The following is a 14,861-nucleotide window of genomic DNA, read 5'->3' as shown; positions in this document are numbered from 1 at the left end:
ATCAATTCATACTAATCCCACTCTATTGTTATATGGCATTATACTATCTCTATTACCTAAGTCAGTTTTAGATCTAACATGAAGTTCTAAAAGTTCTACTGACACAAGGTAGACATTCCATCATAGAACAAATAAATTCCTTAACAAACAATTCAGATTAGATAAGCAAATCTAATTGTACTAGGGAATCTGAAAGTAAATGTTTTAACAAAGTTATATATGCTAGGATCATAACCCCTAAAACTAAGAGTTGTTTTCCAAAGGAAAGCTTCTAATCTCACCATAGCAAATAATCAAATCCTAAATATTCATACACATGTTAAGAATCTGCTAAAGACACATGCACAAGATTATCATCAAGCCTAGTAACTAGAACAGTCATCTAGCATACCAGTTTAACATTTTCTACTGTGATGCTATCATGCTTGTACTTGTGTGTTAAACAATTCTACTCAGAGATTTATAACATGCTTTGAATATAAAGGAATATGTATTGCATAGTTAGAAAGAATTCATACCTGAGATGTGCGAGTTGAGTCATCTTCAGAGAATGCTAGGATAGCCAGATAACCATAATCATCCTTCTCATTAGCAATTGATCCATCTCACACCTTTCCTAAAATAGCATAAGAACTTGTTGTGATGTTTCTTTCAAAACATCCACTTGAATTTCAGACAAGCCCTATCATCCTTGTTTGTCGAGGCTTCAAATATATATAGCAACCCTCTTTTGCTAAAGATACCAAAAATATTGTGTGCGCTGACCAACTCAGTTTTCAAACAGCCTGTTGAATTGAACCCTGAAGAGTCTCCACTTGAAACCAATGGATTCCATCTGAATCTGACATGACTAAACCTCTCAGACAATGTTATGCTAATCCTTGAAGTTCTGTCCTCACATTCTTCAAAAGTGTTAACTTTCGTCGACGTGAGCTTCCTCAAATTCAGTAGTTACAAACTCTTCTGTTCAATCCTAAGGTTCTGACATAAATGCACGAAACTGATTTGGTGCGGTAGTAACTCAATAATTATATCCTTAAACCTCCACAGTTCTCTGTCTTTTGTTCAGTTGATTCTGGATGGATTTAGCATTGATACAATTCACTAGGTAATTGTATATCCCTGAATCACTGAGTTAGATTGAAATCCCTTGAAGATTCGTCCGTAAAAACTTCTCTTTTCCTACTACCAGTGGTGCCATTCAAAGTTGACATTCCGAGCCCTGGAAAGATGCTTCACTGCAGATGTAGCAAATTTCCATCCTGATCTGGTGATCTGATAATCAAGTCGGAGTAATTACTCAGATCAAGGCCTGAAGTGCCTTCTTCAAAATCCACTCTTAGTAGTACCAAATTAGTCTTCAATAGAATCTTCTTCGAATCACAATCAGCTTTGTCGAACATAGAAAACTGCTTCTAATAATCCTTTGAGTAATCAATTGGATTGGGTCATCAATGTACTTCCATTACCGGTTCTGAGAATCTGGTATTTGAAATCCCGGTGTTTGTCTTGTAATCTGTCAGCCTGATCTGTCTCAACTAAATGTCAATCTGATTTGTCTTGGTGTAGAATAATTAAAAAGGTTACGGGACACTTGATTATTTAAACTAAGTTTAAATTATAAAGAAAATAAATTTTAAAATTAAGTTTTAAAAGATGAAAGAAAATAAAGTATAAAATAAACTTAGTTAAATCTATAAAGTAAATTTAATTATATTTAAAAAATAAATTCAAATAAATTCATAATAAACTGAATAAGTTTAGAATAAATTTATTTCAAATTCATTTAGTAAATATATTAAAATTTATTAGATAAATTTAACTTTTGAAAATATTCAAGTGTCTCGTCTCCAATTAAATCATAGCTTCCAGAACAAATGAATTTGAACCCTTGAACTTGAACTTATATCCATAATCAGTTAAATCCTCTTAAATTTATATTTTATATTTTAACTTAAATTTAAATCATAAACTATACAAATTTAAATAATAAATTTATAAAAATTTATGATAAACTTGATAAAGTCTAAGAGTAAACTTTACAAGTCTAAAATAAATTTAAGCAAATTTATTAAAAGAATTTAGCAAAGTTTATAAAGTAAATTTAATTAAGTTTATAAGATAAATTTAATTAATTCATAATAAACTCAATTAATAAGTTTAAAATAAATTAAGTTAAATTTATAAAATAAACTTATTAAAATTTAAAATATAAATTTATAAGTCCTGGTCCAAAGTTCAGTATCCGACAGATAATCCTTGCTTAGGCCTACGGACAAATTCAGCAACACAAACCGGAAGAACATTTCCCCTTATCAAATATCAAAAGCTAGGTTCTTGATTTTCCGTACGATAAGGATCCTGATTTGTATATCAATCAGCCTGCGCTCTGATGCCAATTGTTAGGTCCAAAGTATCGTAGAAGGGGGGGTTGAATACGATACTCACTACAATTTAAAATTCTTTCGAATCTTGCGGATAAACAAATTGCAGTTCTGTAATGGGTTTCGTGTTCCGGATATTTATTGGGTCGGTTTCTGAGGATATGAAAATATTAAACCAACACACAATATTTTCCAAGGTATATCTGTATATTGATAAATACCTCGAAGGTGCTATAAATCCAAACCCGAAGGTTGGCTGCAGAGACTACAATACACTCTACACACAAACGCCTATCAAAACAGATCTTCTATCTAAGCTCTCGTATGTGTGTAGTGTGTGCACTTTACAAAGTGTGTAGTTAGTTTCAAATGAAACTACAAGGCTCTATTTATAGGCTTTACAAAATCTAACCATGGTTAACGAGTTCGTCCTGGACGACTTGAGTTCGTCCTGGACGGATTCGTTTTATAAAAATAAAACTAACTCCAAGTGCATACCAAAGTTGCGCCACTGACCAGTGGTAGTCAAACCTTGCGCTTTGACTTCATCATAGTATATGATTTGTAATACTTAGAATAAATTCTAAGTTGTGCTAACTTGAGAGGTCAAACATGGCGCCTTACATGGTCAATGGTTGCGCCAGGAAGTAGTAGAGTGCAGGAGTCAAAGTTTGCGCCCTTCTTGGTCAAACATTGCGCCTTACCATTGTGACATCAGTACATGTGACTTAGAAGAAATTCTAAGTGAATTTTCTGTGTCATTGTGACTTGGAGTCGCAAACTTTGACCAGTCAAAGTTTGCGCCCCAAGTTGCGCTTGTACATCATATGCAGTGTGTGGTACTTAGAATTAAAACCAAGGAGTTTTGCTGGGGTTGACCTGAGTCAAAGTTTGCGCTTTGACTCTTGGTCAAACCTTGCGCTGGGTGCTCCTGTGAAATGCCTTAGACAAATTCCATGTTTTGATCTTGCTTCTTGTTTTGTATACTAATTAAATATACATATATATATAAATAATTGTGTTAACTTAATTACTTGAATTATTTAAATTCAAATAATTCACAATTAATATATATATATATATATCTAATTAATAAGATCCTTTTGGCAATATATCCTGGAGCAGCTCGATTGACTTGATCAATTAATTCGTTGGTCGAATTCACTGAATACTTTCGTACGTCCTGACGTCCTGTGCACTGGTCTGGTTCACGAACGACTCGAACTGAAATAATTCTTTGAATCCTTTGCTTGATAATAAACTTGATCAGTCATTCCGGGTTAGTTTATGCTTCAGTTTGTTGATTATAAATAACCAACCAAGATATATAGAAATATCTTGCTTCAGGGGTTGCACTGAAATCTTTCGAGTACTTGGACAACATCTTCATTGCTTCCACAATCTTGAATACTTCAATCCTTATTCTTCACCGAGGCATGAACATATTAATGAACTTCTTCCAGTGAACTTATTCCTTCAAGACTGTAGATGGCTTCTTCAACCTTTGTCTTCGTATCTTCCGATTCCGGTGCAGGCGTAGTGTTATTTACTTGTCCTGTTCTATTGTTGAGTTATCATCCCTATGTAACAGATAGGGTTGTCTTTACATTTAGACTTACAATAGATTTCGAAAATCTATTTGGGTTTTTTCGTTTCCTTTGATTTGAGTTATTATTTGTTTATTTGAATGTCTCGCTTTGTGCGGTGTGTCTCACTTTATGTGATGTATTGGTAGTCTTGAAAATGAATTTTATGGTGTATTGGGATATTCAGATCTCGCATCAACAACACTTTTGAGGTTTATAGTTAGTGTCTGACATGTGGATAGTTAAGGTGCGTTTGAAACGATAATGAAAATTGCACGTGCTCACCTCACAAAAAATATATCTTTATAACATGAGGCCTTTAAACTCAGTTTTTGTAACTGAGTCTTCTGAACATTGCGATGAAATTATGTGCAGGTCAATTGTGAAGTTACTATTTTCAGTGGAGATGCACGTTGGATTATTCATTATCTTCATTTTTAATTTTCAGAATATTTGTATTCTATTTGTTAAGAGCAACTAGTGAGTCTTAGTGATTTAAATAATCTATTTTTAGTGTCAACTCCAATAGCAATCCCTATATTTGTTCTCTTAATATTATTTTAATAATAAATTTGGGAGAGAGAATGGGAAAGGGAGCGAAAAGACAAAGAAAGGAGGAGGGAGATGATTATTTTATTCATAAATATTAAATAGGTAATGGCTACAGGTTAGTTATAAATAGGTAATAACTAAGAGATTTGAGGTTGCTAGTGATTTAAGTAACCACAGGAGAGTGTTGGAGTGCCTTTGTGACGGTCCAGGAATCCGGGGGCCTGGATTCTGACGTCACCACACAAAAACCATTTTAAACCACTTTGAAAACCTGTAATAATTTTTTTTTTTTTATTAATGAAATCAAAGAATTTAAAACCTGAAAACATTTAATAAAAGATTTGAATGAGAACATAAATCGAATGATTTCAAAACCTGAATTTCAAACTTGAAAACCATAATAGGAGAATTTCAAGAGAACATTTAAACTTTAATAAATGATTCGAAAAAGAACATTTAAACCCCCTAAAAGCAACAGGATCGCATCCAGGTTACAGTATTGAAATTAGAATCTACCACTATTATTACACAACATCTCTTACCAAATCAGATCATCTTCGATAAGAAGAATCACTGCCAATCAATCTATTCCAGCCATGACTTACATCTGAATCTCTATAGCACAGCTCTAGCTTGTACCAACCTCATCAACTTTCCTGAACACTCCTCGACCACTGGATTCTCAACTCTGTCTCCTCGCCTAGCATTAGCCTTATTCACGATCTCAATCAATCATTTCATCTTTCAGCCTTTCTGAAATGGTTAGAAGGGAAAAGCAAGGGTGAGCAACAATACTCAGCAAGCAGTAATAAACAATGAAAATTCTGAAATGATATAACAGGAGTTCAGAAGTTTAAGATATAGAAAGATTCAACCTGAGTTCACAAGTTCCGGTATTGTATAAAAAGATTTACAATACCTTGCATCAATGGAATACCGAAGAATTCAATCTTTCCAGAAGAATTATTGAATTGGACTATCACATTTTTTATTAAAACCAAGGTTAGGCAGCTGATCAGTTCCGCACTAACCCCGAGCAGGCCCCGCCATGCTCTATCACTGGATCCAAGGCACTCATTGGCCTAACATGACCACGAATCTGGTCCACAGGTTTATATAAAAACAATAATCCAATTCTCTAATTCAATTCAAGAAGCCAATGTAAATTAACAGAACATCATCATAAATATCATCAACAACAGAATAATTCCAATTCAAACTTTGATAATAATCTATTCATAAATCATGATCCATCATTTCATAAATCACAGTTCAGGAAATCCTCAACTATTCAGTATCCTCCATTATCGGCTAAGCAACTGAATTTAGCCTGCTAAACCAGCATGACAATGGCGGGTTGAATAATCAAGAAGATCCCAATTCATTCAAAGCTCTAACTATCACTGAGCAACACATGCTTCAATGACAATCTGAACTTCGAATTATTTTGTAAAACGGAAATTCTTTAGAAACTTGAAGATTAGAAAGAATGGGTCAGAATACTCGCACTTTCGAACATTGAAAAGAAAGGTATGAATACTTGAAACATATACCAAAGGAATGGATTAGAATATTTGCAATATATCCAAGAGAAAGGTTTAGGATACTTGCAACACATATAAAAAGAATGGATCAGAATAATCGCAGGATATCCAAGAGAAGGTTTAAGGATACTTGCCTTAAATCTGACTCCAGTTTCATAGCTCAACCTCATCTTTCAACTTTCACAATCTATGCATTTCGAAATCTCTAGACCATCTCTAGCTATACTCTATTCACCACTTCGCTTCGCTTACTCGATTCATCCCTTATTCGCTTTGCAATACCATTTCGACTTCCTGACGTCTTCGAGCGTACACGTCTCGTCCAAATCCTTTACGAGAATAAGATAATACTATAGTCACTAAACAATATATCGCATATACATATCACGTATACCGATACCCACTTATATACCCCTTTTAACTTATCAGATACCACGTAACACATAAGCATGCTTTGACTCTAACATATAGTCAATCATATTCCACATAACATATCACCAATCAATTATCATATAAATCCTTATCGAAAATCCGACATCGTCTCGTCTATGTATAAGACTATCCACCTATTATCCTATCTCAATCATTAATCAACCAACAAAATCCAATAACTATAATCCATATATTCTTATCCAATATCAATCGTACGAATCATTTATCACTTCACAATATCAAAACTAACACGTACTTCACATAATCATCACTTGGTAGCACTTAGATCACATATTATCACATTATGCATACTTATCAACAATTATTCACCTTATAGACTCAGACATATAATCACATCATATTAAAATAGACGTTATAAGCTTCTATCTCTCTTTCGTTTCACTTGATTCCGACTTACGGATCAAAAGTTATGCTCAAAACAGTTTTCTCACTCTCCTATCGGCACATAACACATCCAACCAATAGCAGACAACACACAACACATAAGGTTTCCCATCCCAATTGATATTAAATCAAGTCTTGGGTTAAAAATGATTTTTCGGGAATTTTCTGGAATTTTTAAACATTTTTCGGAATTAAAACGGATAAAAGAATCACTTTTTGAATAAATAATCAAGTCCGGATGCTCAAAACTGGACTTGAAATCATTCATAAACAATTATCGAGCCTTGAAAATAATTTGGAAAAATATTTTAAAGCTCGAAACTATTTTTCGAAATTTTTAAATCAAAAAGGATTAATTAAATCCCATTAATTAATCAATTAAAATCAATTAATAATTAATTAAAATAATTAATCAATTAATATTTAAATTAATTGACCAATTAAAATAATTAATTACTAATTAAAATTAATTAATAAACTAATTTAGATTTATTTTTGAATAAAGAAATAATTAAAAGCATTTTTGAATTTAAAAGAAATAAATAAAAACAATTTTTTTTGAAAATTAAAATCAAAAGGTTTAAAGTGTAACTTTTGAAAAGTTTTACGGCAGGGTCAAAAGTGTACATTCCGAAAGTTTGGTGCACAGTTTGTAAAATCTTAAACAAGGGTGACAAGTACTCACCATCTCCGATAGTCAGGGGGCCAAACTGCAATTCGGCAGCGGCCACCCCTGTCATCACCGGATATGGCTTTCCAGGCCACCAGGGCTCATCAAACTCTCCAGATAAATACTATACGCCACCCAAAACCTTCTCATGCGATCAGAATTATCAGATGACGCGGAATAAGGCCGGAAAAAGCAGCCAAAGATCCGCCGCCGGCGAAGCTTTAAAAATCCGGCGAGATTAAACTAGGACTCCAATACATAAAATGATTACACGGTTCGATTTCTCATCACTAAATGCACCTGTTCATGCTTTCAAATCGCACCCAGACCCAACAGAACTAAAATCCGGCATAATCCCAAATATTCCGGCCAAAACTTCAAGAACATGGATTCCGAAACTTAAACCTCCTTTTCAACATGTTATTGAACTCCGTTTTTGACATATAATATACCAAAACGACGAGAAAAACATGCTCTACATCATGGAATCATCAAAATAGTCAAACAATCACGTTTGCAAAAATTCATATTTCAAATCAATATAATTCGAATTTTCAAAAATTAATAGCAATTTACCTGTTGAATCTGCACACAAACGAATGATTAAACTATAATCTACACGTCGATAGCTTCGTTTTGACTATTCATACGCCTCCATCGGATTCCAATAACACCTCCAAATCCTCGTTTGATTACGAAGAACACGAAGAACACACTTTGGTTTCTCTCGGTATTCGTGCAGGAAAACTGGTGAAAATGATTTACGGTTGAAAATAAGGTGTAGAAAGGGCTATTTATATTTACAAATAATTGGTACCCCTTTGGATCGTTTATGACATGAAAATACGATATTTACTAGCTTTATATAATAAAGCGGGGTCCAATCGGTACCGGTTTTCAGGATAATCATCAAAACGGGGCTTTTTAAAAGCAATGATTAGTCTGCGGGTCCCATTTGCACGTATTTCGATAAAAAGTAATATAATAATCAAAATATCTGGCTTTCACGTATATCGAGACAAACTGGATAATTATCAACAATTAAAATACCCGCAAAACTCCGCCGGACCGACTCCAGGAAAAAACGTACTCCAGATCAAAAAAGTCAAAACACGAAAAATGTCCGGAATACTCAAATTAGGCTAAAGGTGAGTTTTCTCGAAACTTTCGGGAAGAAAATTTGCTACACCGTTACGAGTGAACGGTTTTCGAATAATCAAATAATCAATAATTAAATATAAATATATACAATTAAATCCGTAAATCGATTATAAAATCATCTAACATTCCATAAATCGATATGAAAATATCCAAATAAATTATACTTCCTCATAGGCATATAGAAATTGAAATCCCTCAAATACGAACACGTATGAGCTGTTAACTCAATAAACCAGATAATATAAAATTCACAAAAATTCATATATTAATCCTATAATATTAATAATTAATCATTACTAATTAACAAACAAATTCACCAATACCGCTTAATCACATAACACATATATTCACATAATATTCATACAGAATTTTCAAAACAATATATGAAAATCAGTTTTGAAAATACAATTATTTATCAATAACACAATAACCCGGGGTTTTAAATATAAAACTTTGAAAATTCATTAAATTGGAATAAATATTAAATCTTATTCCCTTCTTTGAAGAAAATCACTTTCATAATATTAAATAAATTTTAAAAAAAATCCGGGTCATTACAGCCTTTTTTTAGTACATTACCTAAATGTGAGTTTAGGAGTGTAGCTAACCTATTGGACTTGCGCTAAACAATTCGGAAAAAAAGTTACATATTATTTTGCTCGTTTATTTGTTTTTTTAACATGGTTGTATGATCAGTTTAGATTTGTCCCGATTGAGTCTGTTTGAAAATATTAATGAAATATGCTCTAAATTTGACAAAAGAAAAAAAACTACAAATTTGAGTTTTGGAAAGAATTCTCCTTTCACTTATTCATCACAAAAAAATTGAATTCACTCATATTTAGTTATTATTTCTCATACTTTCTCTTCTTTCATATATATTTTTTAAAAAAATTCATTTCATTCTATCATGTAACTACAACATTAGTTTCGTGTTACAAAAATGAAAGACGGGTGACTGAATAATACAACACATCATATCATTTAATCCTCTTACGATATTTATATAAAATATATAATATACACTCTCCATTCCCAATAATTATTTACATGAGAAGGATTCAAAATGCTTTTTAAAACTCTCGTCAGTATAATTTGATAAATTATTTTCTTTTTGTTCTTCTGAACAAAAGTTTACTGTTTGAATTATACATGGCAAGAAAATTTTTAAAAACAAATCATGAACCAATACTTTCTATGCACCTTAAAATACGTCTCAAGCTGTTAAAAAATTATAAAAATTGATAGGAATATAAAAAGTATAATTCATAAAAAAGCATAATCTTATATATAGAAAATATCGCGAGAATGTAAACACCGGAATATAATTAACATAATCTGAATCGTATAATATTCTGGTCGAATAAGATGTGCTGGACGGGCCCACAGGGATACTTGCTTTCATACTTGATATATTTGTCCTTAACGTCTTTAGATACAGTAACGCCAAAATTTATATGGCAGTAGGTTCCTCTTCGTGTCTCTTCTGGCACTGATACCGATGTCTTTGAGTTCAAAATAATTTCAGACTTCCCCTGCTTTTTATTTTTTCCGTGTCTGGTCAAATGGGTTCTTGTGTATCATCTCACAAACACTCTGTACAATCAGATAATAATGTTAAGTTCCATAACTCTTTTAGGGCTAAATCTGATAATAAGCTTGTTGTGTTTTCACCCATTAAAGATAACAGCAAGCCCAATGGTGAACTTGGTCCGAAAGCACAGCCTGACTCAGCTCACAACTTTGCTGATTTTGGTATGCTCTTTGTTCAATCTTGTGTTTGTTGATTATCTGTTAAGACTGTTTTCTCTGAGTTTATGTGGACTTTTTGTAATATTCTTTATGTTCTTGAATCTTGACTTGATGTTATGAAGTTTGGTTTTTAGTTAATCTGGGTTTTGTTAATTAGTTTTTTTGTTTTGGGTGTGTTTGATGTTGTTAGTATAGATGTCACTAGAGAGTAGAGACTAACTGAATTACTGGATATCATTTTATTCATTTATATACAGGCTTATCGAACATATATTTCTCACCAGTTCACTTTGTGTTTAATTGATGGCTGAACCACTCTTTCGTAAATGATATTGTTCTGGTTCTTCCGGTGGATTTTCGTAATAGGAGATATTGTAAATTCTTATTTCTCATTCTACTTGTTCTGTTGTTGTATGTATTGTGATGGCTATCTTAGGGTATATGTTAAAACATAAAGCTAAAATTATGAAGTTACTGTACTTAATTAGATTTATCCACTAATTGGCTATTAGATGATGGTTTACGGAAAGGGTTTCAACTTTAAGGTTTGTACTATTTTTATATTAAATTCAATGTGAGAACCTGGATAATGGTTTCTAGAACCAATATGTTTTTACAAGTCATGTAAAAGGAGGGACCACTTGGGCAATTTTCTACAGATATCTTGGACACAATTATGATTTATGATGTTGAAGTAGCTACTTTATTGCACATACAACCAAAACTGCACAACAGTATACTATTCTCTGGAATTTGGTCAAGTAGTTTTATCAAGCACCATATGATAAGGGGCTGATTGCTGAACGTATTTTACTACCACAGTTTTCCTGCTTATAAACCAAACTAGTGTCAGTATAGTATTTGTAAAGAAGACGGACAGAGACGGAGGTATTACACAAACAATGAAGTGGCTGCATATTGTGAGTTTTAGAAAAATTCGTATTGTTTTTTATACATGCCTTGCATCAAAGAATTTCATTATTGTTAATTATTGATTATTAAAAAGTTTCATATGTGCAATGTGCTATGAATCATGTTGGGCCACCACCGATAAAGATTGTTAAATACAATAGCTGAATCTATAGCACAATGTAACAGGACAGTTACGCATCATCACTATTTTTCTATACAGGTAAATGTAATATTTCAGAATTCGCCTTTGGGGTCTATCCTACCATGCCTGCACTAGTAAGAGTTTATACAGGAACTTAGAAATCTAAAAGGAATTTGATTAGCCCCTAAGGGTTGGCCTTTTTTTTCAAATATATATATCAATGTTCACATTTCACTGGTGAATGTCATAATAGATTATGTGTCTTTTGTAATAAGATTTAACTTACTTGTTTTCACTTCCCGTATTTAAGTTTGAGATTATTTGTGCTTTAAATATTAAGCAACAGTAAGTGCAGATTGTGATGTAATTAGTTGGCGGTTATTGATTAATGTTGTTTTTTAAGATGCTCAAACGATAGTAGAATTGTGGTTTGAATCTGAATATTATACTCATGCTTACCACTGTCCAAAACTTTATCTTTAACGAAGTGTGGCTTGCCTGTGCGGTCTTGATGTCAATTGTTTTCCAGGGGAAACGCTTTAGGCTTATGGTGGCTTATTAGTTGTTTAAAATGTAGGTACCTTCTCTTGTATAGGAGTGATTCTATTTTCTGGTATCCTTTAGTCTTCTAGGAAGCTGGTGCTTATGCAGATTCTTTGTTCTGCATGCATCTGATGAGTATCCTTTTTCATCACTCATCAACAAGGTTCATCAAATGTGGCCATGTGGGTGTGCACCAGTGTACTCTCCTCTTTAGGAAAACGTAAATTCTCTTTAGTCGGTCAAGTGTTATTTTTCTCACGAAGACTGTTCGACCTTGTCTATATATTTGTTGCTCATTAAACTAATGTCCATTCCACAGAGAGGTCTTATAATGACTTCTCAAATTCAATTGAGAGCTAGTAGCCTTAACTATGCAGTCAGACCCATTATCTTGTACTTGTGTACTTTTTATTGTACAGTTTATCATTCTTGTACCAAATCTGATATATGGTCATGCAGGTAGTAAAGAAGAAACATTCTTTGATTCACAAGCCTGGTTAGATTCAGACTGTGATGACGACTTCATGAGCGTTAATGGGGGTAAGTTTTGTGTCTGAACTGATTGAACTTTAACTTTTCTGATTCATATGATGACCAGCTTTGAAAACATTGTTTTATAACAGTCTGTCAAATTAAATGCAGAATTCACCCCTTCCCGGGGTAACACTCCATTACATCATAGCTTTGCTACTGGATCTCAACGAGTCCACAGAGCAGTTGTTGAGGAGCCAGTGCTTGATGTACCTGTTGTTATACCAGGACAACCATCTCCAACAGATAAGAAAATGAGATTATCTGACCTTTTTAAGCAGAGTATAAGAGTTAAACAAAATGATGATGATGAGCAAAATGCACCTGTTAGTTTAAGTGACAAAAATTCCACCACCAGTTTGCAGAGCAATGAGCAAATCCCTAATCCAAATGTCAAGGCCCATCGGGCGAAATCTTTGAAGTCGTTTCAGTGTTGCCTTCCAAATCTGACTGCAAGCAATACCTTGAGTGAAAACAAGAAGATGAGAGCCCTGTCCACTCCAATGGTTAAATAACATGCATTAGAATTGGCATCACTGCTCATGTATTTTGGTGAAGCCAAGTTTTTTTTGGCTATGGCCTATGAGATTACAAAATTCTTGGATGCTAAAGAGGTATCTATGAGGTTTAAGTTAACATTAAAAACCATAAACTTTTTTTTGCCTTCTTAATTTAAACGTTTTCTGCAAAAGTATTAATATATAGCCTGGGAGCACTTCCAACTCTTTAAAACCTTTGACTAAATCCAAAAAATAATATCATAAATAAAAATTGCAGATAATATGTAAATTTTTTTTACTTGGACCACCAATCATCATCGTCTATAAATAAGTTCCCTTATGAATAAGTTGCCTGATATTGGCTATGGGGCCGTTTGGCCAAGCTTCAAAAAAGTGATTTTTTGCTTAAAGTAAAGAAGTGGAGTAGAAGTGAGAAGTAAATAAGTTAATAAAGTGTTTGGAAAAGAAGTAGAAGCTGTGAGAGAGAAGCTAGCATTCTCAGCTTTCTAAAAGTGCTTCTGCTTCTTTACACAAACGGGTCAAAAAAAAGAAGCCGGAAGCAGCAAACAGACCCTATATTTCACGAATTTTTAGGAATTATGTAACAAGATTTCATATTGTTGTCTATAGCAATTATTGAATGCCCATAATGTGGCATTGGCTCGATTTTTTTTTTTTTTTTTTGACAAATATGGCTTATAGCCTTACAAATGAGTATCTGTTCTACGAAACTCTCGGGGTGAGCCAGGGTCGAACCCAGGACCTGGGACAACAGAGGTGGCATTGGCTCGATTAATTAAGTAGTGAAGGGTTTTGAGCTGATAATGAAGTTATTCTGTATTAAAGAAATAAGTTTAAGAAAGAGGTTCTTCACTGACAAGGAACTTGTTTAAAGAAATAGATTCAAAAAGGAGGTTCTCACTGACAAGGAACTTGTCTAGGAAATAAGATTTTGAGACTACGTAGGAAGGTTCTAAAATGGTTATGGATGTTTATTAATGGATGTCTATGAAGATAACTTAGAGTTAGGAAGGTTCTAAAATGGTTATGGATGTTTATTAATGGATGTCTATGAAGATAACTTAGAGTTATGTGACTTCTGTGAAGTTATAAGGAGGTTTGTAGTCAGTGGCGGAACTAGAAATTCATGTAAGGAGGGACGTCATATAAATACTCCCTCCGTCCCGCCAGCCGGAAGGTTCTTTATGTTATTTTTTGGCACACATTTTGAGACTCCTATATAAAGTATAGTTCTATAATATTTTTTTTAAATTTTTTTCCTGAATAAAAGTTTGATTTTTAAACTTTTATTTTAAAAAAAAATAAATTAAAAAACATTATCAAACTATACTTTATAGGAGTTTCAAAATACGTGCAAACAATAAACGTAAATTATCTGGTGGGACGAAGGGAACATAATATTATAATGGCCTAACTTTCATTGTCAACTTTTTTACATTTCAGTATATTGTTTATTTTTCATTAAGTTTTAATAGACTAATGACCAATGATTTTTTTTTTTAATTAATCGAATAAAATCATTAATAGGGAGCCAGTACAATAAAGTTCATATCGATCAACACAGGCAAGCATACCACAGAGAAACTAAGGAATACAAAAGACATCTTAGGACCAATGACCAATGGGTTTGCAATTTATATATGTATACACAGTTTGTTTTAATTTTTAAGCAGGGGCAGCTGACCCCAGCCACATGGCTCCCTCCGCCACTGTTTGTAGTGGTCCA

At 33.1% G+C, this 14,861-nt stretch overlaps 1 protein-coding gene and 1 long non-coding RNA gene across 2 annotated transcripts; one reads left to right on the top strand and one right to left on the bottom strand.

Annotated features, from left to right (window-relative positions):
• Positions 1–4,898: 4,898 nt before the first annotated feature.
• LOC135146801 (uncharacterized) lies at positions 4,899–8,366 on the bottom strand. Its single transcript, XR_010290934.1, has 3 exons — positions 8,150–8,366; positions 6,197–6,395; positions 4,899–5,271 (listed from the first exon to the last, which is right to left on the bottom strand). It is a non-coding gene; the product is annotated as an uncharacterized LOC135146801 (long non-coding RNA).
• Positions 8,367–10,166: 1,800 nt separating this feature from the next.
• Positions 10,167–13,285, top strand: LOC108217578 (uncharacterized protein At3g27210). Its single transcript, XM_017390412.2, has 3 exons — positions 10,167–10,489; positions 12,543–12,623; positions 12,726–13,285. The coding sequence occupies exons 1-3, from the start codon at positions 10,300–10,302 to the stop codon at positions 13,127–13,129; spliced, it is 675 nt and encodes a 224-aa protein (XP_017245901.1). The 5' UTR covers positions 10,167–10,299; the 3' UTR covers positions 13,130–13,285.
• Positions 13,286–14,861: the final 1,576 nt, after the last annotated feature.

The sequence above is a fragment of the Daucus carota genome, chromosome 4, assembly GCF_001625215.2.
Source record: "Daucus carota subsp. sativus chromosome 4, DH1 v3.0, whole genome shotgun sequence".
Taxonomy (NCBI): domain Eukaryota; kingdom Viridiplantae; phylum Streptophyta; class Magnoliopsida; order Apiales; family Apiaceae; genus Daucus; species Daucus carota.
Note: the sequence above shows the minus strand (reverse complement) of the source record. Positions and strands in the feature narration are given on the sequence as shown.